The sequence below is a fragment of the Daphnia pulex genome, chromosome 7 (genome assembly GCF_021134715.1).
Source record: "Daphnia pulex isolate KAP4 chromosome 7, ASM2113471v1".
Lineage (NCBI taxonomy): Eukaryota > Metazoa > Arthropoda > Branchiopoda > Diplostraca > Daphniidae > Daphnia > Daphnia pulex.
The window spans coordinates 5,153,451-5,180,897 of NC_060023.1; the positions used below are offsets into that span (position 1 = coordinate 5,153,451).

At 39.0% G+C, this 27,447-nt stretch overlaps 3 protein-coding genes across 5 annotated transcripts; 2 read left to right on the plus strand and 1 right to left on the minus strand.

The window, feature by feature from the left end:
- Positions 1–5,586: 5,586 nt before the first annotated feature.
- LOC124198481 (probable helicase with zinc finger domain) lies at positions 5,587–11,637 on the minus strand. The gene is made up of 11 exons (XM_046594329.1): positions 10,304–11,637; positions 9,975–10,197; positions 9,563–9,902; positions 9,356–9,491; positions 9,125–9,291; positions 8,752–8,947; positions 8,416–8,652; positions 7,931–8,204; positions 6,491–7,040; positions 6,095–6,400; positions 5,587–6,031 (listed from the first exon to the last, which is right to left on the minus strand). Exons 1-11 carry the CDS (start codon positions 11,490–11,492, stop codon positions 5,777–5,779), a joined length of 3,873 nt encoding a protein of 1,290 aa, XP_046450285.1. The 5' UTR covers positions 11,493–11,637; the 3' UTR covers positions 5,587–5,776.
- Positions 11,638–12,137: 500 nt separating this feature from the next.
- On the plus strand, positions 12,138–17,127 carry LOC124197402 (protein vav-like). Of its 3 annotated transcripts, none has more exons than XM_046592849.1 (17): positions 12,138–12,702; positions 12,765–12,940; positions 13,005–13,082; positions 13,340–13,433; positions 13,553–13,729; positions 13,807–14,010; positions 14,099–14,218; positions 14,307–14,423; positions 14,494–14,661; positions 14,978–15,183; positions 15,249–15,366; positions 15,453–15,613; positions 15,681–15,794; positions 15,855–16,001; positions 16,096–16,276; positions 16,339–16,434; positions 16,503–17,127. In XM_046592849.1, exons 1-16 carry the CDS (start codon positions 12,484–12,486, stop codon positions 16,390–16,392), a joined length of 2,334 nt encoding a protein of 777 aa, XP_046448805.1. In that variant the 5' UTR covers positions 12,138–12,483; the 3' UTR covers positions 16,393–16,434; positions 16,503–17,127. The 3 variants fall into 3 exon arrangements, with proteins under 3 accessions (XP_046448805.1, XP_046448803.1, XP_046448804.1); XM_046592847.1 differs by lacking the exon at positions 16,503–17,127 and adding an exon at positions 14,809–14,829 and having other exon boundaries at positions 16,339–16,462; XM_046592848.1 differs by lacking the exon at positions 16,503–17,127 and having other exon boundaries at positions 16,339–16,462.
- Positions 17,128–25,272: 8,145 nt separating this feature from the next.
- On the plus strand, positions 25,273–27,346 carry LOC124197435. The gene is made up of 2 exons (XM_046592887.1): positions 25,273–25,565; positions 25,620–27,346. Exons 1-2 carry the CDS (start codon positions 25,508–25,510, stop codon positions 25,991–25,993), a joined length of 432 nt encoding a protein of 143 aa, XP_046448843.1. The 5' UTR covers positions 25,273–25,507; the 3' UTR covers positions 25,994–27,346.
- The last annotated feature ends 101 nt before the right edge of the window (positions 27,347–27,447 follow it).

The window sequence follows — 27,447 nt, forward strand, 5'->3', positions numbered from 1 at the left end:
TGTTGCCGTGTGCTGGGTTCTCTTTGGGTGGGTGGGTGTGGGTGTGGGGGGGGGGGGAACTTTTTTTCTTCAGCAGCAGCCTATAGGGTATTCAATTCATTTTTCGCCGGCAAAAGTCCCAACGGAATTCGCACAATTTCAATACAATTTTCCAGGGCATTCTTGGACTGGATGCATCAAGCCGAATGAATTGGGTTTACACAATCCCAACTGCCTGAGACGGTTCTGCTACACTTAAGTTAACAATATAGCCTAGATATAGCCTATGTTAACTGGACACATAGTTTTGATTGCAAATCTAGTCGAAAATGACATTTGGTAAAACGAATTGAGCTTTCGGTCGACTAGATTTGAAAGACGATGAATAAAAGGCGCTGGCCAGAAAGAAAAGAGAAGATGAAATTAGAAAGTGTTGGAAAAAGTGTAAGACATGCATATATACAAAAATCTGGAAGTGCAGGGGGGGGGGGGAGAAGAACACAACTAGGGAGGGAATATATATGTATGTTGGTGTCGAATTTTGTGGCCGAGGGTGTAGAAAAGCACACTGTCCCTCTGTCCGACATGGGCCCACAGTTGTCACTTTGAAAATGAAATTGACCTCCCTCCAGTTAACCCCCACCACCTTCTTCCTCCATGCCCTCTCATCACCTACTCTTCACAGGTTCTTATGTTCTTTTCAACTTTTTTTTATTCCATGATCCCAGTGAGCCCACCTCTCACACACACTCTTCCTTTGTTAGCCAAAGTACCGCCCATTTCTCCCTCTTTCCTCCCTCAGTCCCTCTACTATGCCTCGACTTCTTCCACTTGTTACCATCAGCTTGCCCAGTTGGCCTCCCATTTCTTCTGACTCTTTGGTATTTCGAATCTTTCGAGCCTTCTCCACGGAATTTCTGGCCATTCTTTACAAACGAACGTTTTCAACCTTATGTCAAAGTCGCTCGGCTTTTCAAAACATTCAATCAACTCCGATGGCCATATTTTTGGTTGTGTTGGTCAGGCAAGTGACGATTTCAAAATTAAAGCTACTCTTTCGATCATTTCTTGAAACGGATTTGGGTTAAACCAAAAATTCACCTCATAAAAACAACTTTTGCACTATATGGTCAAATATTTTAAATGTATGAACATCGGCAAATTTTTCTCACATTTTCGAATAAACATTTAAAACATTCGACACTCTCACTTACGAACTTGATTCAAAGTTAGCTTACTTCTTTTTGATAGGTGTGAATAAGCAACATACATGATTTTGTGTTGTCAACTAAGATATTGATTGAAACCTTTGTATTCAATAAAAACCTGGCCGTGATGCTGTTTTTGGCACAAAGGGCCGTCGAACAAAACAGTTAGACTATTCTTTTACTCATAATGATGTTTAAAGTTTGTTTTTTCCTGTATGTATAATTTATTACTATACCGACGGCAATTTTCCATACGACAAGACGAAAAAAAAAACAATCCGAGTTTACAATATTAAAACTTGCAAATAAATAAAAAAAATAATAAAATACTACACGGAGAATTCTTATCCAAAAAAGGCAATCGATAGAATCTACACGAATAAAGTTCGAAGAAATTCTTTCTCAATCTTACAACATTTATTTTTTTGTGATAGGCTACTATACTTCTGCCCCTGCAAAAGAAATTGTACTGTGAATAAATTCAAAAAAATGCTACGATTTATTGGGGAGCTGAACTGACCAAATTTTTCAAATTTCATCAAAATACTCTGTTATGTTGAAATCCCTGGGCATCGCGACTTGCCGACATTTATAGATTGGGTTTTAATCATTGTTCTTCCAAAACTAAGAATTTTTAATAATTTCCTTAGGCTTAGTAATTAGTGTATTGATTTTTTACAATCAATCGCCGCGATGGTAATTCTGGGATCTCCCTATGCTTTCAAAAGGGGAAAAGTGCTGATGATTTTGTTGCTACACGCCGGCGAGTCAGTAGGTGCCATATTATGGAACTTACTGGCGCGCCAGCTGAGACCAGGTTGCTGCAATTTGGGCTCCGTGACCCCAAGTGGGAGCGTTTGTAACGACAAACGAATTTTCAAAATTGGGAAATGAATAACAATAAATAAAATTTGATATGTATATACGTATATATACATGTTTTTTTTGTTTTTTTTTTTTAAATCTCGCGCACATATTCCAATTTCGCAAAAAATGTGTGTTATAGGCGTGCTCGTGCAGGTTGTTGCGCGCAAATGAGAGACTCCCGCTTCATTAACATCTTCCTAAATCCTTTGATCAAACAAGATGACTGCTCTTCCCCTTTTGAATTGTTGTTAAGCAAGTTGGCAAGTCTTCTTGTCATATGTCATGTTTATTAATTAAATCAATTTAAATGTTATTTTGATGGGTTGCCCATTCAGTGCATTCAGACATTTAGAACGTATCAATTGCGTTAATGCAAAAAAATAAAATAAAAATACTTAAAAGTTAAAAAACCATCACAAAGAATTTAAAAAAAAAAAAACTCCAGCGCTTGTTTAACATTGTATAGTTTCAATCCAAATAAGGGATGGCATAATAGCAGCTTGTTAACCGCCAGAACATTTTCTTTATATTGCATGTAAAAAGAATTACATGATTCGGCTAAAAAAATTGGCCGAATCGTCCCAACAGGCCGAATCTGGTCGCAGGAGACAAAATGAAGAATCTTAGTTATAAATCCTTTAAATTTAATTATATCAACCAAAATGCGATTGGATATATTATCTTTCGAACTTAAGTATAGTAGTCGACTTTATGAAATCGTCAGTTGCAATGATTTCTTTTCTTTTTGTTTTACCCAAGTGTTGTGATTTGTGAATCATCGTTTAGTCAACAACTTTTGCAAATAACAGTTGGACCACTAGTAAAACAGACAAGCAAAATACAATTTTCCATCCAAAGGTATTGAAGATCAGGAGAAAAGGAAGAAAGTTGTAGAAGTGATTAAATCAGGATTAAATATTTGAAATTTAACTGATAATGTAAAATTTGATGTAAAATCCAAGCTGAATTTCTACCATGTCTTTTAGACATGAATTGCTTCGAGTTAAGACCTCAACTAATGTGGACTAAAAACACGTTAAAATTTATTTTTGATAAAAAATGCTATAAAAGTTAAGATGATTTAACAGATTATTTAAGACATCAAATAATCAACTGTCTAGTATATATTGATGTGATATCTCATACCTCGTGGCACGAACAATTTTCTGTAAAAAATTAGAAATGTAACACACAAAAAAAAATCCTCTAGCGTTATTTCTTATAATATAATACCACAATATAACAATAAATTGAGCGATGGTAAAAAAATTTTTCAACGACAATACAAGATGGGTTTGGCCGGGAAGGGAACGACGAAAAGTTGGCGGTGAACGAGTGAGAGTGTACGCCGTGGTAACAGGATGATAAAAAAGAAGTTTAATTTGTAGATTATAGTATTCCTTTTCAGTGTTGTATAGCGATAAAGACGATATTTCAGGATATGTTGGGACAGGCGACGAAGAATTTCTATGAGGTTGACACTTTTTGAATAACTCTTCGAGACCAAATCCTGGCCGCGGTCGTTTTCGCACGCCCTCCTTTTGAGTTGACAAAGAGCAGGATGCTTTAGAACGTGCTGCATAATCAAGATGAATAGATCAGCCTATTAAGGATGGACCTGCTTATTTTTCTAAACATCCATATATATTGCCAGAAAAGAAAATAGACGAAATCACAAAATATTAAGTCTTATTCCCCACTTCCTGCTGTAACTCAAAATTTAAATAGATGCACGAAAAAATCTTACCTTATCAGATTAGGTGTAGAGAGCAGTCAACATTTAGAATTCGTATATTTTATTTTATTTTTCATTTCAATCCCTAATTAACATAGCGGGTATATAGGCGGTATAAGAAATAATAAGAAACCATGAACGATATACATACCGTTGCAGCCCTGTGACCCCAAATATTCCCCTTCCCTCACAACAACCCGAATATTTTTCAGAGTAGAAATCTTTATCCCTTAAAAAAATGTTGTCGTTTAATAGAATGATATTTTTCATAACAAAACATAGGACTTATGACGTTGACGGGTGTTGTCCTATTCTTTTGGTGGCTGTGCTGTAAGGCCTGTACCGGTATCGTTCCTAATAAGATGTTATTTTATTTTGTTTTATTATTATTTTTTAATCAAATTTGATTTTGGGAATCATAACGGAGCTTTAAAAGCCATTAAAAATGTTGTCGTACACTAGCAACTACAAAAATTTTATTTTCTTACAATTCTTGTTCAAATGTTCCGCCTCCGTTCGACCACTTTCGCGATGATTTTTGCGAAACCTACTTGAGTAAATTACTTTTTTGCGTAAATAATGCGAAAAAAAGACTATCGCCTACCACACATTACAGATGAGAAACGCGAGCACTAATAAAAATATATCGTTATGTTTCATATAGTGTGTGCCTGTGTGGCCTACGGAGAATTCAAGAGAAATTGATCCGATTAATTACAATCGGACTTGATGAATTCGATGTATTCGTTATCCCTTATCCGACTTGTTTTTGTTAAGGCGATAACCGAAGATGTATAGAATATGACGTAACGACAACAACATCACTTTTTACATTAAATTGGATTCAAACAAACTTCCTCGACAAGACGTAAACGAGTTCAAGAAATTGTCGTAATTTCTATTGAAAACTAAACTTTTGTACGAAGTAAAACGAGAAGAGAGCAATCCAGCAACTTCATTTTGGCCTGTATTCGCGTCATCGCGTGTTTAGTTGTCTAAAGATCAAACAAACGACCACCTAAGTTACGGACAGCAGTTCAGCGGCAGCAGCAGGCCAGCAGCAGCACTTGCTGAGCATAGTACACAATTTAAAACATCAAACGATTTGACGGTGCCGCCCTCCTACCCTCTGTAGCCCCAAATAACTTTTGGTGCACATGGTTCAATTAATGAAGTTAGGGTCTCTTCTGGTTGTTTGTAAAAAAAGAAAAATCAATGAGAGATGAATGCAATTTTTTAAAAAGACTCTCATCACTGATGTTTTAATTAGATCAGAAAATTTTTAATGAAAACGAAACCAGTCTACTAAGACAACGACTATTGTAAACGTTTGAGGCTCTTACGGATTTCGAATCTAAATATATATTAATTTTTGGCTAGCTTTCCCGACTGAAACGGTTGGTCGTGAATTCCAACCGATGAATCGTTTGAAGAAACTTGATGCATTGCTTGTCAGAGCCACCCAGGCACCCAGCATTCATCTAAGGATAATAACCATGGTTGGTGCTTACGAATATATGCAAAACCGCTTCTTATTTTCCAAAACTTCTTATAATTGGCTACGACGCCTTTTGATTGACCACTGACTTTGATCAAAACCAACCACTTCCATTACACTCAACTTTGTCTCTCGGAAATATTTGATATAGCGAGTGTTACCGATTTGCGATTTGTACTTTCACAAAAGACCTCATGGATGGATCGAGTGACCTACTATGATCGGATTCGCCGTCTCTAGCTGTCGGGATTGAAAGGAATCCGTTTTCACACACAATGTACTTAATATGTACACGGAAATAAAGAAATCAACGATTTTACTATATCATGACATATTGCTTAGAATTCAATAAAAAAAGGAATATCGTTATTAATCTTTACATTACAGGCTGGTATGTCTTCACTTGAAATTGATCGACAAGTCCAGATAGAAAATCATAGGGTGATAAAATAAGGGATTTGAAAAAGAGAGAGACACACACACACACAATTATTCAATCAGATTTTCTTTTCGGAGTGAGCGGAGAACTGACTCTTCGAATTGAAGAGTTTTGACCTCAATATCCTCGTTTGGTTCTAGATTTACGTCCGCCCACAAGGGAATTTCTCCATCTGTCTCAGAATCGACTTCTTCTGGCTTTACAAAAGAATTCACCAGCATATCCATTTCGTCATCTGACATTTGGCTGTTGCTATTTGAGGTGCGTAAGTACAATGGTACCGTGTCGTTCTTGGTTTCTTCCTCCTGTGAGAAGAAAAAAAATGACTAAACTGAACACTAATGTATGCCAATCTAACAAGAACAAACCTTAGAAAAAACCGCACTATCCCAAAGAGATGGGCCGCTGAGAGGTGTCCAAATGGACTCGTTACTAGGCGATACTGGCCACGATTCCATCTTGGACGACATTTGAGTTTCTTTTAAAAGGGCAGCCTCCAGCTGTTGGACGGTTAATGGCTTCGAGATAGCTCGGTGAGCTGGTCCACTCGCTTCGACAGATTCATCGCGATTCAACGGGGCGGAATACGAAATGTCGAATCCCCGAAACAAGTTCATTTCATGTAACTGTTGGCTATGTGCACTCCCAGAAAACCTTGGAGACATGTGTAGATTCTAAAAAAAATAATAACACACCTTAGAAAATATCAGATAAACACGTCTGGAGGTACAATGGAATTATAAATGATGAGGCCGAATTCTAACCTGGAAAGAGGAATTGAGCTGTGAGAAAGTCGAGTTGGGAGCTGTACCGAAATTTCCAAACGAATGGTTGACCACTGGCGGAGGAACAATCGGCCCAGGAAGATGTGGAGTACTATAGTTGGGTGATTTAGTATTAAAGGGAAGGATGCGAGGTCTAGGTTTGTGCGGGTGAGTAGCTGGCGATTGATTTAACTGCGGCTGACGGTGAGGACTGCAAGGATTGAACCGTTGCTGATAAAAAGGTGGCGGTGGGAAAGGCGGGATACCGGCCGTTGCAGTCGATGAGGGTGGCGGTGGCAAATAGAAAGGAGGCAATCCGAGGGTGTACTGCTGTGTCGACATAATTATGCTTGGAGAATACGTCGATCCTGTGGCTCGAGATGACTGCCCAACACGTATTACTTTAGGCACAAATTCAGGCGCCATCGGATTCAATCCATAAAGTTTCTTCATTTCGAGGGCGTCAAGGTGTGAACGCAATTGCATCCACGATATTCCGTAGAGTGAGTTTTGATCGCGACACGCTTCAATAAAACGGTGCCACAATTTCCTGTATGCATAAAAGGATATCGATTAACAACACGAACAAAGACACAAAAAAAAAGACGACGTAAATGAATTCGCCACGTGGCGAATAATGAATTCTGAAGGAAACGCAGGGAAATTTTTTAGTCTGAATGAATACCTTATTCTACGAAATGCAAGCAAACATTTGAGGAAAAATGCGAATTGTGGTAATGATTGGTAATTTTCAAGAATGATAAAAAAAAACTTCGAATCACAGAAAAATTCTCGGTGAGATGCGTCAGACAAAAGCCGAAACAAAATGTCTGGATCTCGTTTCAGTAGATATAAGTCAGCCAAAATTACACGCGGGATTCAAACAAGAGAAAGAGAAGGATAGGGATTCACCTCTTTGATGCACCCTGACGGCAGCAAACTTAATTAATCAGATCGATCTTCCTTCCTTTTAAATTCTTATTCTTATAAATATTGCATAATTGCAAATACAACAAATTATGATTTCCATAAAACATTTACATTACATTTATATTAACTGATTTATATGACCGTGAACATCCGACTATTATAACTTTCCTGTTTAAAATTGAAAATCCCTTAATTTTAATGAAAGGACGAAAAAGAAAACAGAAAGTGCTTGTGTTAGATTGGCCACAGAGTCCGTTCAAAGTAAGTCGGAATGGAGACAAAACTAATTTCAAAAGTAATGTCTAATAAAGGCTTATTTTATTAAATCGTACTGAGTTTTCTATTTTGAAGAAGCAACCGATAGCTAACACAAAAACTGTTCTGATTTTCCTAAAATTTCCAAAGTCACACGACTAGAAAACTAATGAAATTGTCCTTATTTTCTATACAATATTCAAATAATAAACTAACTAATAAAAAACTTTTGACGAAAAGAAAAAGTATAATTACCTGCATTTACCAACCGAGCACAGAGCTAAAGGATCTCCAACGACAATTACTAAGCTTCGAGCTCGTGTTACAGCGGTATTCATGAGACGGGCAGATGACAAAAATCCAAATTGCGCTTCTTCATCTTCTTCGTTATCTTCTTCCTCTTCGAGCTCGTACTCATCTTTCCCCGCTTGCAGAAAAGGGCATTTCCGCCGTTTCCTTTCTTTTTCCTCGTTGACGCAAGTATTGCGAGTTCGTACCGTGCTCAAAATTATGACGCGGAATTGTTTTCCTGAATGAAATATTAATGATTTATTATCCAAGTTTCGTTTAGGCTTTAAAAAAAAAATAACTAGCAATCTTATTGAAATATAACTATGTAAAGGTTTGCTATTCAATTAGTGGAAGTATTTCTACATGCTTCTACACAAATTGGAAGTTCCATTAAAAAAACAAACAAACCTTATGTTTATATTAACCATTATGTTTAAGTCGAAATTTACCTTGGACATTTAAAACTCTCTCCACGTTAACTCCGAACAGTTTACGGTGGCGGAGATGCACGCGTATCCGGGACACTTGATCCGAATATGGACTAACAATCCCGATGGAGTTCTCGTCAAAAGCACCCCAGCTGTCTTGAGGCCATGTGTCCTGCAACTTTTTCACCACTTCACCAATTTCATAGATTTCAGCCATGTTGTAAATTGAGGTGCTGTTTGGATCTTGGACATCTTCACCTAAATTTTCGAATCACAAGTAAACGTTTACATAAAGGATAACGGAAACAATCAAACGCTACAATTTCACGAATCATTAAGAAACAACTTTGCTATTACCTTTAGCACCCCTAAATGTAAGTGGGTAAAATTCAGCATGTTGTTCATTCTTTCCAACACTTTTTAAACGATTGTCATAGAAAAGTTCAGAAGTGAATTTCACGATGGCAAAATGAGACCGGTAGTTTTCACATAGCAGTATTCGACATGGAAATTCTTGTGGGTAACGGTCATAAAGCCGCTCTAGCAGAGAAACCTAAATATAATTAAGTGTCGTGTTATAATTTTAACATAAACTAACAGGGACTTGGAATCGTAAAAAGTCCTCATCTTAAGGATTTAATTAATCTGATTTTTTTCATGAGCCAGTAAATGCAAGAAATTTATGGAATGTATCGTATCATCCCAATTTTGGAAATTTTTTAAAGAATACCTGGAATTGTTGCTCTCGAGCCACCTGTGAAAATATTTCTGGACTCAACTGCATGTGATCACCCGCTAGCGCAATGCGAGTGCGTTCGTCAGCTAATGAAAGAGGGATCAAAACGTCGCATTCGGTGCACTGCGCTGCTTCGTCGATTAAGATATGAGTGAAGTAACCTGCCAAGAATATTCATTAATCATTGAAATGTCAATAGTAAACCAGTTAAGTAATCGACCAAACCTTTCTCTACACCAGCCCGCAAGAGGTAACTTGTCGTTCCAAGTGTGGTTACCACGATGCGGTGTTGCTCTATCTCACTTAATTTTGGAAGCCGGAAGCTACAAGCTTTGGTTGGATCGGTCTCACGCAAAGAATACTGTAAATCAATCATTAATAATACATTAACATTTAATCGAATCCAACACTTAAGATTTTTATTCTAAGAACCTCGATGACAGAATGATGAACTGTTGCCAACCATCTGACTTTGTAAAATACTCTCAAAGGACGATAATGATTCATTCCACTTTGAACCATAGGATGTAGATAATCTTTTACATACAAATCAGCTGCACTATTCGAGTGAGTGCATACTAACACACGTGTGTCAGGCTGATCTAAAATGACCTTGATACACTGTGCAAAAGTGAACGTCTTGCCCGTGCCATATGGTCCAGCTATCACAATTGGCGCTCTCTTCTGTCGAGGGTTGGAATAAATTGCAGCCACGGCTTGTTGTTGTTGGACGTTCAACTTCGTCACCATTTCAGGAATTTCCCCTTCAAATCTGTGAATGCAAAAAGATAAAACAAAAAATGATAACACAATGCATCCTGAAAAATAACCCTACAATAATCACCTGTATGATACAGCTACATCTGGAAAAAGAATCTTAGTAGTACAAAGATCTATCGCCCAGTGTTTCTCGCAAAATACATCTCGATTCAGCTGAAACTGAGCTTGAACTCGAAACTCGGATCCATGTTTTAATTGAAAATCAGTCACCAGTTTTTCATTGAGACGTAAATAAATAGCGTCTTTGGTTTTATCTTCGATGACGCATTCATACGCTCGCCTTTTACCTACAAAATAAAAAATTAGAAAATTGACCAAAATAAAACGGCAAGGACAAAAAAAAGAAAACACACGTAAAGGGAGAAAATAAAAAAAGCAATACGAGATAAATACCTTGACTATCCAGACCAAAAGATATCAATGCAACATTACAATTGTTTAAAATTAAACGGCCAGCAGGTGTATCCTCGGATATATTATATGTCAGTTCCAGTTTTGCAAACAACTCATTTTCTCCAGTGCAATATTTCGCTGTAGAAAGTGGGCCAGGTGATAAAATATAATTTGTAGTCAAAATTACATTGCCTGTTAAATTGAAACTTGCGAGAATTCTTGCTTGAGCAAGTTCTTCAACACAAAGCAATAAGTGCATTCGTTCTTTGTAATTTGCATGATTTAAGATGGTTGTTTCAAAAGCAGTTGGAAATTTCAGCTTATGACCAGCTTGTGGATATTTTTTTTGGAGTTCTAAGCAGTGATCTTCCAAATGAGTTGATGGTAATCTAAATATGTCAGCATTCTCTTCTGTCCACCGATTTTCTGAAGAAACAATTAGCTGCTTTCCATCCTTGCTTAACTCAAATCCTTCATTAGCTGGATACACTTCTACCCTGAGAGGAAGTGACAAGTATGATTTGCTTCCGAAATCAAAGATGACTGCTTGATTGAAGGAACCATATATGTTGGATTTAAATTTGATAGTGATGATTATGGTGAAAGGGTTTTCACAGCTTGAACTATTCCACTCTTGACGGCTCTTTGTGAGATGTCCATGTTTCAAATTGGATTCTCTTGTTAAGACACTTTGAATAAAAAAGTTTTCACGATAATTGTCCTCCAACAGACCAATATTTTGTAGTTTTTCTTGAGATTTTAAAGATATAGTCCAACTAGTACTAGCTGGCTTTGTTGATAAAGTAACATTGACACTTTCTTCAAGCTTCAAGTCAACAAATGGCAAGTTCGAAACAAACATGCATTTGGATCTGTCAAAATTACTGGATTCCAAATGAAGTTTCTGAAGAAAGGTCTTGCAAACCACATTTTTTTCTAATTGGGTATTGATTCTGTCTTTCAATGTATTCCAAAAAGTAATCCATTGGTTCAATTCCTCAACTCCATGAGCTTCAACACACTGGGAACCCAATCGGCAAGTATTGTTTTTCTCGAATTGCTTGCAAAGGCGAAACTCTTCCGAAGTTAGCCCACTTGGAGGTGCGCGAAATTTGCTCAACAACTCAATTTTATCAGTTGGATTTATCACATTACGGTTCAACGGGATGTCTTCGTCAAAAAAAGCCATGAGGACTTCGGAAAAACTTTTCCGTTGTTTCAACTGAAATGCCAAAAAACTTGGAACAACTTAACACAATTTTTTTCGAAGGTTAATAGAAATGAACTAAAGAACCGGTATTTGGTGTACTTGGAATATGGAAAAGTAAAGCTTGGAAACAGCTACTGGAAAGGGGAGGAGCTAAGAACTAGCAATGTGGAAGCGCGTGATGCTGACTATTTAAATATTTTATGCTAAATTATAACAAAAGTCTATGTTCAACAGTTCAGTCTAAATAAAAAAAATTATCATTTACTAAGTTTAACTTGCTTGGCTTACATCTTTTGATATGTCTCTATTTTAATATTTTACTACATTTCGTATAAAAGTTTAGCGTCACTGCGTCAGTATAGGCTAGCAATTGCCGCACTTTTTTAAATTGCACTATGCAGTAGGCCAAGGCCTATGCCTATGCATGTCAAGTTATTTGTTTATTTAAAATTATTTCAATATTTAAAATTTTCATGTTATTCGCAAAAAAAAAAAACAGAAAAAAGGAATAATAGTAGAGAATAATAGTAGAGAAAGTGCGTAAAATAAATTTGAAATAAAATAACACAAAACGAAGACGAAGTAAAGGTAAATAGCGCCACTTGCGACCCTATGAGGAACTTCGTTCTTGATTCCGAACGGGAACTATGATGAAAAACTTGATCACTATCAATTGAGTAACTTTAACTTATCAACTTATTGTCGTTTGGTTGACTAGTAACTATTTGTTGGACTGTAAAGTGCAAATCTACTCCCAGCAACTTTATAGTGGAAGACATTTTCTTCGAGCTTTTGAGGATTTTCGTGTTCTATATACTTTTATTCAGAAGTTTGAGTTGAACTCGGCCATAAACAGCAGAGTTTCTCACTTTTGTTTTGTTAACATCTTGATTCTAGTTCGAGTGTAAAGTGGACGTCAATATATAACAATCGTGTTATTTTGATTTCGCCGATTAATTATATTAATGATATGGCGGGTAGTTCGCAACGTGTTCCTTTGTGGAGAGAATGTGTTGATTGGCTTGACAGACTTAAAATCTTGAGAAGTGATCAATTCCCCCCAAATTCAGAACTGATCCATTTTGGTCAGTGCATCAGAGATGGATTTATTTTATGTTACCTTATCACCAAGCTTGATCCTAATGCCTTGGATTTCCATGATGTCTGTCAGAGAACACAAATGTCACAAGTAATTTTTTTCTCCTAATATGACCTTTATCATTCAAGCTAAATTGTTAACTTTTTTGTTAGTACATGAGCTTGAAGAACATTCGTTTATTTCTACGAGCTTGCAGGAATAAATTTGATCTTGCTGATTCGGATTTGTTTGAACCAGCAATGCTTTTTGATTACACAGACTTTGGGAAAGTTTTAAGAACTTTATCAAAGCTTTCTAAATGCAGCAAAGTTGCACAAAAAGGAATTGAGTAAGTTGTTGAATTTCATTATAATGACACATTTATATTGTTAATTTTTTGTGTGGCATTTAAGAGGATTTCCTGCTGTTGACAGTCGGCAATATGTAGAAGATGATGAAATATACAGGAGACTGGAAGATATTGATCAACAGTAAGTAAAAGTGCAACTAGGTAATCCAAAGTTTATCAAACTTCCAAAAAGCAGTGTCACTGGACAAACAAACAAAATGTTTGAGACAATTCAACTTATGCCTCAAAAGATTAAAGCAATAAATAATAAGTTTGTCTCAGGGTAAATTATCTTACCCTTTTTGGAATAAGAACGTAGTTTTGTGCCCACTATTACCTGGTTCTCCAATAATGTGTGCTTATAAAAAATAAATTGAAACAATTTCTAAATTATTCTAGGGAGGATCAATATTGTGAATACAATTATGCTGTCACTGGTGAAAATATCTATGAAGAATTGTGCTCTGTAGGAGAACACAACAAAAGTCCCCAGGTTAGTATAATTCTTTTGTGCTTGTAGTTCAAACTAGGTGTCTGCCAAAATTTCTTTTTCATTACATTTATTTCACTCTCCCTTAAGATCAATATGCGTTATTTCAAAAATTGTTATAGACTCATCACCCGTTTCCTCAACCACCAGTGGTTAAAAGAGAATATTCCATAAGAGAACTTGTGGAGTCCGAAAAAAGATACATAGAAGCTCTTAATATGATTAAAACCAACTTTATAGTCCCACTTTCATCTGTTCTTCGGGAGGATGAAAAGAAATGCGTATTTCATGGTATAGAGGTATTTTCCCAATTCATATCTAAAATATAAAATAAATATTGATGAAATTGACGTTCCTTCTTTTTGGTTTTTGCTAGGAATTGCATGAAATACACACAGGATTGTATAGTGATTTGATTAAAGCATGCACTACTAATAATGCTATCAAGTTACACATGGTTTTCCTCAATTGGAAAGACAAATTTTTGATATATGGTAGCATCTGCTCCAATCTTTCTAGTGCACGACGCGCCATCAAATCAGCTATCTGCAGGAGTAGAGAAGTGGCCGAAAAAATAGAAGTAAAATAACTGATACAACAACAAAAACTTTAACTCTTGATTCTGTGAAGCTAAAATTTTATTTTTGAAATACTTCTATGTTTTACAGCGTTGTCAGCGGGAGGCTAGTGAAGTAGCTCTAAATTTGGAAGATCTAATTACGCTTCCGATGCAACGGTTATTAAAGTATCCACTGTTATTAGGAAATTTGTGCAAACACACGGAAAAGGTAGCTCGATTGGATTTTATGATTGCGTTTTATAATATTTATTTGTGTACGTTTGCATGCCAAAATCACAACATGTGTGTGAATGTAGTCACACGAAGATTATCATGATCTTCAGTTGGCCTACGAAGCTATGGTTGACATAGCTGACTACACCAATGAATCTACACGGGATTATGAAATGCGTCAAATTATTAAAGACGTACAGGTACATTATTTTGTCCATAACATTTTTCATTTCAAGAATAAGATTCTAATGGAATTTGCTCGTGTTTTAGGCGAGTATTTCTAATTGGAATACGATGGAGAACTGCGATTTGGTAGAATACGGACGATTGATAAAGGACGGTGAACTTAAAATGCGGTCGCATGAAGAGTCACGCAATGCAAAAACACGATACGTTTTTCTGTTCAACCGTGGCGTCATCTTTTGCAAAGCCACTCGTGTAATTTGCTTTTTATTTTCACTAATTTAACCTCAGATTCATTTATCATTGCACCCCATAACTAGAACTTAATTAACCCATGTCATTATTTAACATTCCATTCCAACAACTTTGGTAATCTGGTCGTACTTCACCAACCCTTTCTAGATGGTGGATAAATTGTTAGGGGTAAATAGTTTTCTATCTCACTTGATTTCTAACATGATACATACATGAATTTGATTAGAATTCGACCTAGAGAGTATTATGCTATCAACTCGGCAAGATTTCGATGTGTGACGTGTACTCAACAAAGTTTTCAATTGTATCTCATTAGGGAGACCAGTATTCCTTCAAGCTATTCTTATCACTGGAAAAATTTAAGTTGGAGGATCATCCAACGAGTCGGAATCAAAATGGCAGAGAAATTCGCTGGAGTCATCAGTGGCTTCTTGTCGACAATCAAAATAAAACTGCCTACACCTTGTATGCTAAATCAGCCGAAGCGAAGAATAAATGGATTGGAGCTTTCAGCGAAACCTTGTTAGTATACGTTTTCTATTTTCTATGTTTAATTTATGTAATCTGATTTATACATTTTTTCTTAGAGAAAAGCTAAATCCAGCTGAATCATGGGGATCAGATCACAATTACGAGTTTCATACCTTTTCCAATTCAATTTCGTGCCATTTTTGCAAGAAACTTCTGAAAGGATCCTTTTTACAGGTTGATTTGTTGATGAATGAAACTCTTTCCATTTCTGTTCACATAAATTAAACCTTTGCTTTCATATTTTTATGTTCTTATTTTAGGGATATCGTTGTAACAAATGCAGTGTATCAGTTCATAGAGAATGCTTAGGGTCAATGACTAAAAGCTGTGGTGTTCCAATTCCTCCACCTCGTCCACGGCAAATTGGAGCTAAGCTTACGTCTCCAGCGTTTCACCATATTGATCTAGAGAGATATCCCTGGTTTGAAATTTACGCGATCCGTACAGTTTTTTGTGCATAGTCTTACATTTTCATTTCGCATTTTAAGGTTTGCTGGTGAAATGACACGAACTGCTGCTGAAGCCGTTTTAAGAAACACGCCTCTCGGGACTTACTTATTGCGCTTTAAATCAAACGACAACACATACGCATTGAGTCTAAGGTAGCATTGCAATAAAAATGTCCTGCTTCAAAATTAAATAAGGAAAAATAATTATTGCAGGACAGGAGAAGAGATTAAACACATGAAAGTTGTTCATACCTCTGATAACGGAGGAAGATACTTTCTTTCTGAAAGTTTTCTTTTTCGTTCAATTGTGGAATTAATAAACCGATATGAGCACAACAGCCTCCGCGAATCTTTCAAAGGGCAAGTATTTGTTTTTATATTATAGGCCTGTTATTATTTACTAATAGAAATCAATATTTATTAATTTTCACATTATTTTGTCTAAATTGTGTAGTTTGGACGCTTATTTGAAAGTACCATGGAAACATTTGTTTGCCACAGCACAAGTCATAAAAGAGTATGTCCCCGACGACGTCGACCTTAACCAGTTGTCTATATCTAAAGGGCAACATCTCATTGTAGTAAGCAAAGAAGGGGACGAAAATGGATGGTGGAAGGGTAGATTTAATGACCAGGTTTGTTATTAATGCTAGCTATATACAGTATTGTGGTTCTTACAAGTATTTTTTTCTCTAAGGATGGTTATTTTCCAAAAGATTTCGTAAAAGAAGACAAATTTTATGAAGGGTGAAGTGAATTTTAGCTGAAACGTGCCAATAATTTCGCTCATAATGTGATATATACTTTGTCTGTATTTTAAATTAGTGTCTTCAATTTGTTTTCACCTAATTTCGAACGCAGGGTTTATAGTCAAAGTTTCCTAGGAAAATTTTAACCTAACACCTTCATACGTATGAGTTGGCGGCGCATGGATTCTTCAACCTAAATCTGCTAAAATTGGTTTCAAACTTATATGGGTGACGAACGAAATAGTGCCAAGGTATGCAGGCGTAGATGGTAAGAGTACTTCCTATGTCCCTGGATTTTCTATATTTAGAGAGACATGGACGTTTCTCTAAAGGATATAAAAGCCCTGCTGGTTTTATGTGACGCGGATGTGGGCCATTGTTTTACGGATGTGGGCGGCGATTTTGCAAAAAATCCCCAGATTTCAAACAAATTACACAAAAAAAGTATATTTAAAATTGCCCTAATCCGTGTAGCTTCGGCCCACATCCGTGCACAGCATAAAAGGAGTCGCTCTCATCCGTGTAATCCCTCATCCACATCCTTACCAGTCTCTCACCCCCCGACTCAATTTTTGTCAAAAACCGCATATTTGGGGAAAATTCCACTTTTAGTTTATACGAGTTGGAAAAAAACTTTCGAATCAATTTAGGTTGACGAGTGTTAAACAAAGAAAATTAACACATCAACTGATTTCAAGAAAACGGCAATTAAAAACCATAAATACATAAAATGAATTATTAAGTATTTATAAGAAATTTCATGTCAATTGCTCGACCTCAACCTTGTGTTGACCCTTTTATTACCCAGCCTTTTAACGCAAAAAAAGAAAAAAAGAATGACAAAGAAGAGAGTTTACCCGCTAGGGTGCCGCCCCTTTTTACATCAGACCTTTTTCAGCTCTTGAAAACGCAGGTTATATTTGTAAGCTCTTCAGAAAGTAAGAATTCTAAGGTATTTAAAATGGCACGTTCATCTGATTCGGAAAGTGCATCGAAGTCTTCCAGTTCATCATCGGATGACTCAAGGAGATCGGATCGAGGTTACAGAAGATCAGGCCGAGACTCTAGAAGATCTGGTGCTGGGGCCTCACGAGAGACTAGAGAGGGAACCGACGGCCGTAGACGGACAAGAAGCCCCACGCCGCAGCCTCAGCAGCCGCCACAGCCGCAGCCACAACCCCAGGACGGGGAATTTGATCTCATTGATCCGGAAGACGTGCCCATCCCACCCCCTAGAAAACGCTTGAGAGGAGAGACGGACGATTCAACTTCAAGAAAATTCTCAGTAAGCAGATCGCGTAGCAAGAAATTTCGTAAAGCCATGTCTTCTTGCCTCCCGCCGTCGGACGCAAGAATGATACGCAAGTATTACGAGCCCAAGTTTCAGAAACGGTCAGTGTCCCTCCACTGCCCCAAGATCGACCATTCCATGGCCCGGAGAATGAAGGAAAAGAAAGGTCCGGAACTAACCAAGGTGGAACAGAAGGAGAAAGCGCTGACGTCCATGCAATTCAAGTTATTGGACATAGCACGCCCACTGCTCTTCATCTCCGAGTCCCTGGCAGCCGACAAGACGGATGCGGATTTGGACGTCCAAGACGCATGTGTAACGAAGCGTTGCTCCGCACAGCTGATGATGCTGCAACCTGACGCCGCCCGGCGCCAGTAATACTGTAGCTACTGTAGAACTAGAGCTACCCATAAATCGTGTGTAAATGTGTACGTTCCCATAGTGTTAGGCCTACCCCAGAATAGTATTGACAAGCGGTCATTCCACACGTCAACTTACTTGGGGGTACCCTTAACACAGGGCGACTATTATTGAATAATGTGCCTTTGTCTCTTGACTCTGTCTTAACTAGTATAAAAGCCCACCCAATGCAGTTCTTCTTCAGTCAATGCCAGGCCGTTCAGTCGGTCTAGTGTTGGCTCACTCCTTCTTGAGCTCAGTCTCTCTGACTCATTTCCTTAGTCAGTTGTCACTAGTTGTGCAGGCGAGATGAGGCCTCAGGCAGTACGCTGGGAGTTATTCCCCGTCTGTACACTGGTAGCAATTGGCTATGCACTGTTCTGTCCTATATCTGACCTTATTTGTATTATTTGTTGAATGCATTTGCCCGTCTCATGCTGGAGAAGTCTCGCACTCCACATGTAGTCACGTGAAACTAATATGATTAATACAGATTATGTCCCTTTTTAAATTCATCTTATTCGGTGACGTTTCGCAATACGTTACACATGCAGCGACTCGATACGCCTGCTGGGTCACGCCTTCGCCAGCATAACAGCTAAGCGACGGGAGAACATTCTAAAATTCACGGACCCGAGATTCGAGTCCCTCCTTAAGGAGCCCGAACGTTTCGACCTGGACGAGAGTGACGAGCTGTTCGGTCGCTCGTTTCTTCGTAGCATGGTGCAGGATGCGGACAACGACGCCAAGCTGAGGATCGTGAACCGAGCCAGCAATTCCGTACAACGTCAATCCGGCCACTCCGGCCCTTCGGGTGGCAGCCATCACCATGGTCGTGAAGGTGGACGCCATTCAGCGAGCTCAAACTTCCAGTCGGGGTCCAGCAGAGGAGGTTTCAACAACAACTTTTCCGGAAAAGGGTATGTCAATCCATCTACTTCTCTTTTTAGCGATCTTGGCTATGTTGGTGGTCGGGTTCGTTTTTACGCCGATTTTTGGCCCACGCTCACGAATGATCAATGGGTTATTCGTTCGGTGTCGGAAGGGGTCCGTATTCCATTTGTTTCATTTCCTTCGGTCCCTTTCACTCAATCCAATATGGGTATGAGCGCGGAGCTTGAGGCAATCTGTGATACAGAAGTTCAATCCCTCCTTCAGAAAAAGGCGATCGAAATCGTTCCGGAAACCGAGCTCTGTTTTGTAAGTGGCCTTTTTGTAATCCCTAAGAGAACGGGCGGTTACCGCCCCATTGTCAATTTGAAAAGTCTCAATAGGTATATTGAATACCATCATTTTAAAATGGAAGGGGTTCAGATCCTGAAGGACACTATACGCCCACTTGATTTTTTCACCAAGATAGATTTAAAGGATGCTTACCTTACCTTCCCCATCTTTCACGAACACAAAAAATTTCTTCAGATTAAGTGGAAAGGGGTTTTGTACCAATTTACCTGCCTCTGCTTTGGGCTAGCCTCGGCACCCTGGTCGTTCACTAAACTTTTGAAGCCGGTCGTAGCTTTTTGTAGGAAACGCGGAATACGCCTAATTATTTATTTGGACGATATCTTAATTTTAAATGAAAGCAAGATTGGGGCAGAGAGGGATTTTAAGCTAGTAGTTTCTATTTTGGAGCGTTGTGGTTTTCTGATTAACCACGAAAAATCAATCGGGGTGGCGTCTCGGAAGATCGAATATCTCGGTCTGATTGTTGATTCACATTTCTTATCACTGTCGCTCCTAGAGGAGAAGGTCGCAAGTATTGTTAACCTTTGTGAGGACGCACTTAAGACTACTCTTGTATCCCTTCGGGATATTGCCAAGCTTTTAGGCAACTTTGCCTGGGCCATCCAGGCCATTCCGTTTGCGCAGGCCCATTATAGGTCATTACAACGGGTCTACATTTCTGAGTCAGAAAGAAGTCGCGGGGATCTACAAATCAGGGTTCCCCTCAGTGCCGGGGCCAAAGAGGATTTGCTTTGGTGGGTCCGCAATGTAGCGATGGCAAATGGGAAGCCAATGACAGCCGTGGAACCGGATCTGATTTTATTTTCCGACGCATGTTTAACCGGGTGGGGTGCCGTGCTAAACAGCAGTAGGGCCCGAGGTCCCTGGACCTCTCGAGATTCGAGCCGACACATCAACGAGCTCGAGCTCTTGGCAGCCCTTCACGCCCTGGAATCGTTTGCCAGCGAGGCAACTAAAATCTCAGTCCGCATAATGATGGACAATGTGACGGCTGTCAATTATGTCAACAAGGCTGGCGGGACCAAGTCGGCAAGCCTCAACGACATTAGTCAGCGAATAATTTCTTTCTGTGAAACCCGCTCTATTTCATTGCATGCAGTCTATCTACCGGGATCGATGAATCACGAGGCGGATTTTCAGTCCAGAGCTCGCATGGACGCGAGCGACTGGATGCTCGACCCGGCAATCTTTTCGAGAATCAGTTGTCACTGGATTCTGAAGATAGATCTGTTTGCATCGGCCTGGAATCGGCAACTGGAGTCATTCGTGAGTTGGCACCCCCAGCCGTCGGCCAAGGCGATAGACGCTTTCAGTCTGGATTGGCAGCATCTGCAGGCTTACGCCTTCCCGCCTTTTGCCCTGATCCAGCGTTGCCTGGGAAAAATCAGGAGGGATCAAGCCGAGCTAACGTTGGTGGCGCCGTATTGGCCAACGCAGCCCTGGTTCCCGTCACTGCTGGAACTAGCATGCGAAATGCCGCTGGTAATTCGTCAGACAGAGGGCCTTCTAGCCGGCCCGACCGGGATTCCACACCCCCTCCTGGTGGACGGCGGCCTACTGCTAACCGTTTGGCGGTTGTCAGGAGTAAGTACGAGGCAAGAGGAATTCCGGACAGAGTCATCAAATATCTGCTGGCCGCAGACCGTACCTCCACATCTGCTACATACCAAAGCGCGTGGAACGCTTGGATTGATTGGTGTGTTAGGAGGAACCAGGATTCCCTGTCTCCTTCTTTAAACGTAGTCCTGGATTTCCTATGCAACCTAGCTGATCAAGGGAAAGCGTACAGGTCAGTGAACGTTTATCGGTCCATGCTGTCAGCGACCGTCGAAAAGATTGAGGGCTTCGACGTAGGTAAGCACCCGTTGGTGATAAGGTTGATGAAAGGAATATTCACTTCGAACCCGCCGTCGGCTAAATACAGCGGTTTTTGGGATGTTAATGTGGTGATTGTTTATCTGGAATCTCTTGGCCCTAACGCCAACTTATCATTCAAACAGCTAACTTTAAAATTAACGGTTCTCCTGGCACTCACCTCCCTGTGTAGAATTTCCGAATTGGCTGCTATCGAGCAGGGTTCTATTGCGGTGAGTAATTTTGGTGTAAAATTTGCATTGTCCAAATTACGTAAGAATCAAAAGAAAGGACCTCTTAAGTCCTTTACGCTCGCCCGATTAAATCCGGAATCCCTCACGTGTCCGGTAGCCTGCATGTCCGCCTATTTAATTAAGTCTTTTGACTTTAGAAGCCCCGTTTATGGCAAAACGCTTCTTTTAGGCCTAAAGGCCCCTCACAAATCAGTTGGGGCGTCCACAGTCGCCCGCTGGATCAAGGAAGTCTTGACAAACTCTGGAATTGACGTGAATTTGTTTTCGGCGCATTCGACTAGAGGGGCCGCAGCCTCTAAGGCATTCGCATCCGGAATCCCGGTGGAGCGTATACTAAAAGCTGGGAATTGGGCTACAGAGTCTGTCTTTTCAAGACACTATCAGCGCCCGGTTGTAGAACAAGAGCCGGACGGATTGGCAATAGTCAACTGATGCTTTAAAATCACAAGGTTGAGGTCGAGCAATTGACATGAAATTGTACAATTGCTCGAGGTCGCGTAGCGACCGAAGAGCAGTTAAGATTTTATGTCAATAAAGAGAAGACCTCAACCTTGTCGGTCTTCCCCGCCCTGCCCAACCCGATTTACTTATTTCTCTTATTTATTTTCTCAGGCGCGGTGGATCCTTCAATCGAAACTATTCCGGTGGAAGCAAACAGCAGTCCAACAGAGGAAATGGATTCAAGACCGTAAAATGGAATTCATAAATTTTTTGTGTATGCCTAGTGAAAAAGGTCTGATGTAAAAAGGGGCGACACCCTAGCGGGTAAACTCTCTTCTTTGTCATTCTTTTTTTCTTTTTTTGCGTTAAAAGGCTGGGTAATAAAAGGGTCAACACAAGGTTGAGGTCTTCTCTTTATTGACATAAAATCTTAACTGCTCTTCGGTCGCTACGCGACCTCGAGCAATTGTACAATTTGCCAACATCTCGGGGTTTATCCGCGGACGCGGTGTAGAACGAGATGTATTTAAGTGGGCCTAGTGACTCACGTGCCACGTTTCAAGGACTACTCAAGCTAGAGGACGAGTCAATCGTCCTTTTCCGCCGCGTTATAGCTTGTCGGTTGGATTTTTAATAATAATTTTTAAAGAAGGATCAATCGATAGTGCTTAAAAAAGCGATTCTAAGTCTCCATAGCACCTTTCTAGTAAAGATAATAAAGATAACAACAAATTAAAAAAGATATTTGCGTTTTAATTTCCCGAAGGGACTAGGGCGAGTCTAGGGCGAGGCATTTTGGGGTTGGAGGAAAAATTGATTGAAACGAATGAAATTCGCCTGCTAAGCTCAATAGATAGCTTTGGAGATTAATGAAATTCGCCTGCCAAGCGCAATAGATGGATTTTGAGTTTTCTTAAGGTACACAGAACTAATTCGGGAAAGAATTTCAAGGATTAATAATTACGGATAAAAATGTTCTGTTAACGTTTTCATGCCATAGCATTCTATTTGTCGTAATTATATAATTATTTAGAAAATGACAAAGAAATAAACGGCAGCCACAATGAATAGTTGGACATCCCGCGTTGCGCATTCTCTGCAAATGCGAAAATCTCATTTGTGTCGCCTACAGTCGCCCAGGCCAGTCGCCCTGTGTCGCCTACAGCGTCTTATGGAAAAAACCAACTTCTTATCGTTAAAAAAGCTGTATTCTTACATATAACTTTGATTTTCCCCCTTTTCTTTTTAACAGTGAATACTTTATTCATTTCTCTATTAGGGGAGACTGGAGTATACCGGGACACCGGGTCAAAAGGGACAGTGGGGAAAAAAAAAAGTAGATGTTAATAAAATTTTAAAAATTTTTAGTATGTTATTTAAATACGTATAATATACTTTGGCATGAAATTTGGTTGAGTTTTGTCAATAACTGCATGAGTTATTGACAAAACTAAAAAAAACGTTTTTTTTTTGAAATTTTTGTCTCCGCCATTTTATGTTTATAGAAACAAATAAACGCTAATGGCATGTAAATGTAGTATGGAAATGAAGCTGAATCATTTCTTGATCGTTAGAAACAAAAATTAGAATTTAAGATCAATTAGTTTAGACAGTATGACCTTTTAAAAAAAAGAGTCATAATCGGGAAATCGGGACAGCTGTTTTTGACTAATTTGGGACAGTTACGGGCCAATAAGCGTGCAGCATTTTAAAGAGGCTTGATTTCTTTACCTGGCAACGCAGGATATCTTAATGCTCCAAAAGGATTTTTGTATGTATAAGAAAAAAGGTTCATTAACACAATAATAAAATTGAAAAATTTATAAACTCAAAGAGTCTATGCAGTGGGACATTTTTAAATTTTTTTAAAAATTTTCTTAATGAATTTTAAGGCAAAAACGGATGACGTCCCTCACCACCCACCCCAGTGTCCTCACTTACCCAAAAAATAGGCTCCTCCCACAAATCTGAGTTAACTTTAAAGGTCTTTTATGGGGAAATGGTTCATTGTTAAATTATATAAAACATATGAGGGGTACATTACAATAAGGAATACATAAAAAATTTTTTTTAAGAAATGAAATGATTAGTTCGGGAGATATAAGGGGAAAACGAAAACCGTCCCGTCTTACTCCAGTCTCCCCTACCTAATTTCTATTTCTATCCCCAATTCAATCTGGTTAATTTTTAATTAATTTTTTTTTGTGACTGTTTTTTTTGTTGTCTCCTACAGCAGAGAATTTCGTTCGTAGCGTGGCGTGAAATCTATTGCCATGCCGGTCTGACAGGGCAATAGCCATAAAGAGCTATTGTCCTGTCAGTACTAAAACCCCCATCTGGTGACGGCTTTTGGTAGCCTGTTTGAATCCAAATGAATGCTAACTAAGAATGGTTAAATCTATTGCCACGACATATGTCGTGACGCGTCGGTCGAAACTGTCTATTGCCACGACATATTTCGTGGCAATAAGGAGAAAATTGTCTATTGCCTCGAAACGCCACGATATGCCTATAGGGCTCATTCGGATCTGTTTTATTTAGCCGTTTTATCTGGCAACGCAGCATGGCTCTAGACCTTTTTAGCGCGAGAACGGGGAGAAAAGGGAGAATGGGATGAATGGGAGGGAGGAGAGCGTACGAAAAAAAGGGGACCCACGTTTCCTCTTCTCCCCCCATTCGTTCCATTCATTACACAAAGACAAATTCCATTTGTCTTTCTGTGTTCCTGTTATGATTAGATTGATGAACATTTTAGAGCAATGCAGTGTTAGGTACTGTTGTAAAGTGCTACCTACCCTCATCAAATGAAATTAATAATGAGGAAATACAATTTCCATGTATGAAATTATGCTATCAAATGCGATTGCCTTTTTTATCGTTTTTTATAAATAATGTTACTTGAAACGGGACCGTCAAATCTAAGGCGTAGTTATTCGAAACGAGTTACGAGTTCAACGATTATAGTAATGCAGCAGAAAATGTAGGGGAGACCGGGGCTATGTGGGACACTATTTTTCTTTACGCTGCCAATTTTTTAAATAGAAGAATTAAGTTAAAATAAAAGTATAGGAGTGATTCCCATGCATTTCTCTACATTAGGTTATTTTTTCATATTTTTTCGTTAAACTATGTAATAGTTATTTAATTAAATGTAAAGAGAAAAAAATGAAGGAAAACAATTTTTAGGGTAAAACGGAACAGAGCCAGGGGAAAAACAGAAGGATGTATGTCATTTCGGACCCGACCCTTTCGGCCCCTTACCATTTCGGTCCAAACCGAAATCGACCTACCAATACGGCCCCACCATTTACCTTTTCGAACCCATTTTCATTAATATTTTTGAAATTGTTAAATAATAAATATAATTTGTTGAAAAAATTAATAAAAGTAAGGAGAGATAGTTTAAAAATTCTTTGGTTGTTTTTATTTTCAATATTTGGGAGGGAGCTTCTGTTCTGGTCAGCTGTTCCGAGAGTCGTCTGTAGTTCAGATTTCAATTGTCATTCAAAGTCAGTCAAGCCAGGTGTCATCAGATCAGCTTTTTGTCTAAATACTATGGCTTCCGTACGTTTTCCCAATTCCGAGGAAATATGTCGAAATTGCAACCATCCTATTGCAGGATGCTGACCTCAAATGTTGGAATGCAATTCTTGTCTTTTTTACGTGCATCGAACCTGCTTGCCAGGAAAAGGTATTTAAAATTGATTGCATGTTTATCTCTCTTTATTAAAAATAATTATTTTAGGTACCAGCAGTACTGAATATGTGCGTTTGAAAAAGCAAAAGGAAGCTTTCCATTTCAAATGTAATCCGTGTAGTAATGTAGAAGAATTTGTACATTTGGGTATTGGAAATGGACGTGATATTGATCAACCTGTAGCTTCATCATCATTTGTGGCGGCTGATGTTGATCAACATGTAGCTTCATCAAGTCGTGGCCGTGGCCGACCAAGAGCCGTTGTGGCCGATGTTAGTGATCAACCTCCATCTTCATCTAGTCGTGGCCGTGGCCGACCAAGAGCCGTTGGGGCCAATGTTATTATCAACCTCAATCTTCATCAAGTCGTGGCCGTGGCCGACCAAGAGCCGTTGTGGCCGATGTTAGTGATCAACCTGTAGCTTCATCAAGTCGTGGCCGTGGCCGACCAAGAGCCGTGGTGGTGGCCAATGTTAGTGATCAACCTGTAGCTTCATCAAGTCGTGGCCGTGGCCGACCAAGAGCCGTTGTGGCCGATGTTAGTGATCAACCTGTAGTTCCATCAAGTCGTGGCCGTGGCCGACCAAGAGCCGTGGTGGTGGCCGATGTAAGTGATCAACCTGTAGCTTCATCAAGTCTTGGCCGCGGCCGTGGACATGGACGAAATGTTGAACGCCACCTGATCCTATGCCAACAATTGATCAACCGGCATCTTATTGAAGCCGTGGCCGTGGAAGTCATACAGTGCCACCAGTTACTACTATTGCGTCACTCACAGTAAATATCGTGTTACCTTTTTCAGCAAGTTCACCGAGGACTTACCCCTTGAATTGCCGATTGCAATGAACTTCACTTGTCCTCAGGATTTAATATCCCCAATCGTAGCTGGAATTAAGTACAAAGCAAAATACATTTTCTGGTTTATATTTGGAAGTGATCATATTAAAAAACTATTTGATGTTAACAGGGTAACATCGTTCTGCCAAATATAAGTTCTGAATCTTCTGGCTTGTTTAACCAAGCCGTGGCTCACAACTTGCTGATTGGAGTAGCCGATACGATATTCCTATCCAAACAACTGAGACAACTGTGCAGATCTTTTATCCTGATCTTTTATCCTTTTGCATTTATGTTGAAAACACCTGGATTAATAGCTCTATCTGCCCCCCCCCCCGAAAATTGGTCTATGTTTATGCAAATGCGCAGACCCAACAACCATGTAGAAGGATTCCATAACTCCCTCCGTGTTCTTGTTAACTCCAACTCCCCAAATCTCGTAAAATTTATTGGAATAGTGCGTTCAGAGGCAGAATCCATTGCTTTACAGGCCAAACTATTATCTCAAAATGAAGCTTTGAGTAACTTACGCAAAGACACTCTAGAAATGCAGCACTGTCTTTCCACATTTTGGCAGGATTATAATGATCAACGGATTGGTTCAGAAAAACTTCTTCAACTATGCGCTTTTCTTTTCGCTAAGCATAATAGGAATAAATTTAGGGCGTTGATTGATGACCAAGTATGGGGCCGAAATGTTAGGGTCCGAAACGAAGGGATACCAAAACAGAACACCATTTTTCTATGCAACGGATGGACTAAATTTTTTGAAAGACGCACTAGTGAAAAGGAAATTCATTTTTCTTTCAGAATTACTGTAATTTTATTCAATCTATTGAGTGTAAGTGAAGATACAATCAAAAATGTAAAGATGTATTTTTTTCGATCTTTTTTGGTCGTTTACCTGGCAACAGATGGCTGTACCATTTAACCCGGACCGAAACAACATCAAATAAACTAAATTATCAAATACTTAAAAACACATTTTTTATAAAATAAAAATACTATTTTAAACTAGAAAGCAAACCATATCAAATAG

Bases quoted from the DNA above. Each gene is read 5' to 3' on its own strand.
- LOC124198481 (XM_046594329.1), bottom strand. From the start codon at position 11,492: ATGGCTTTTTTTGACGAAGACATCCCGTTGAACCGTAATGTGATAAAT. The intron at 9,903-9,974 runs GTGATTATTGTA...TTGCATTCACAG, and splicing joins GATGTAGCTGTATCATACAG to ATTTGAAGGGGAAATTCCTG. The intron at 6,032-6,094 runs GTTTGTTCTTGT...TTCTTCTCACAG, and splicing joins ATAGTGCGGTTTTTTCTAAG to GAGGAAGAAACCAAGAACGA.
- LOC124197402 (XM_046592847.1), top strand. From the start codon at position 12,484: ATGGCGGGTAGTTCGCAACGTGTTCCTTTGTGGAGAGAATGTGTTGAT. The intron at 15,795-15,854 runs GTAGCATTGCAA...TAATTATTGCAG, and splicing joins ACATACGCATTGAGTCTAAG to GACAGGAGAAGAGATTAAAC. The intron at 16,002-16,095 runs GCAAGTATTTGT...TAAATTGTGTAG, and splicing joins CTCCGCGAATCTTTCAAAGG to TTTGGACGCTTATTTGAAAG.
- LOC124197435 (XM_046592887.1), top strand. From the start codon at position 25,508: ATGTTGGAATGCAATTCTTGTCTTTTTTACGTGCATCGAACCTGCTTG. The intron at 25,566-25,619 runs GTATTTAAAATT...TAATTATTTTAG, and splicing joins AACCTGCTTGCCAGGAAAAG to GTACCAGCAGTACTGAATAT.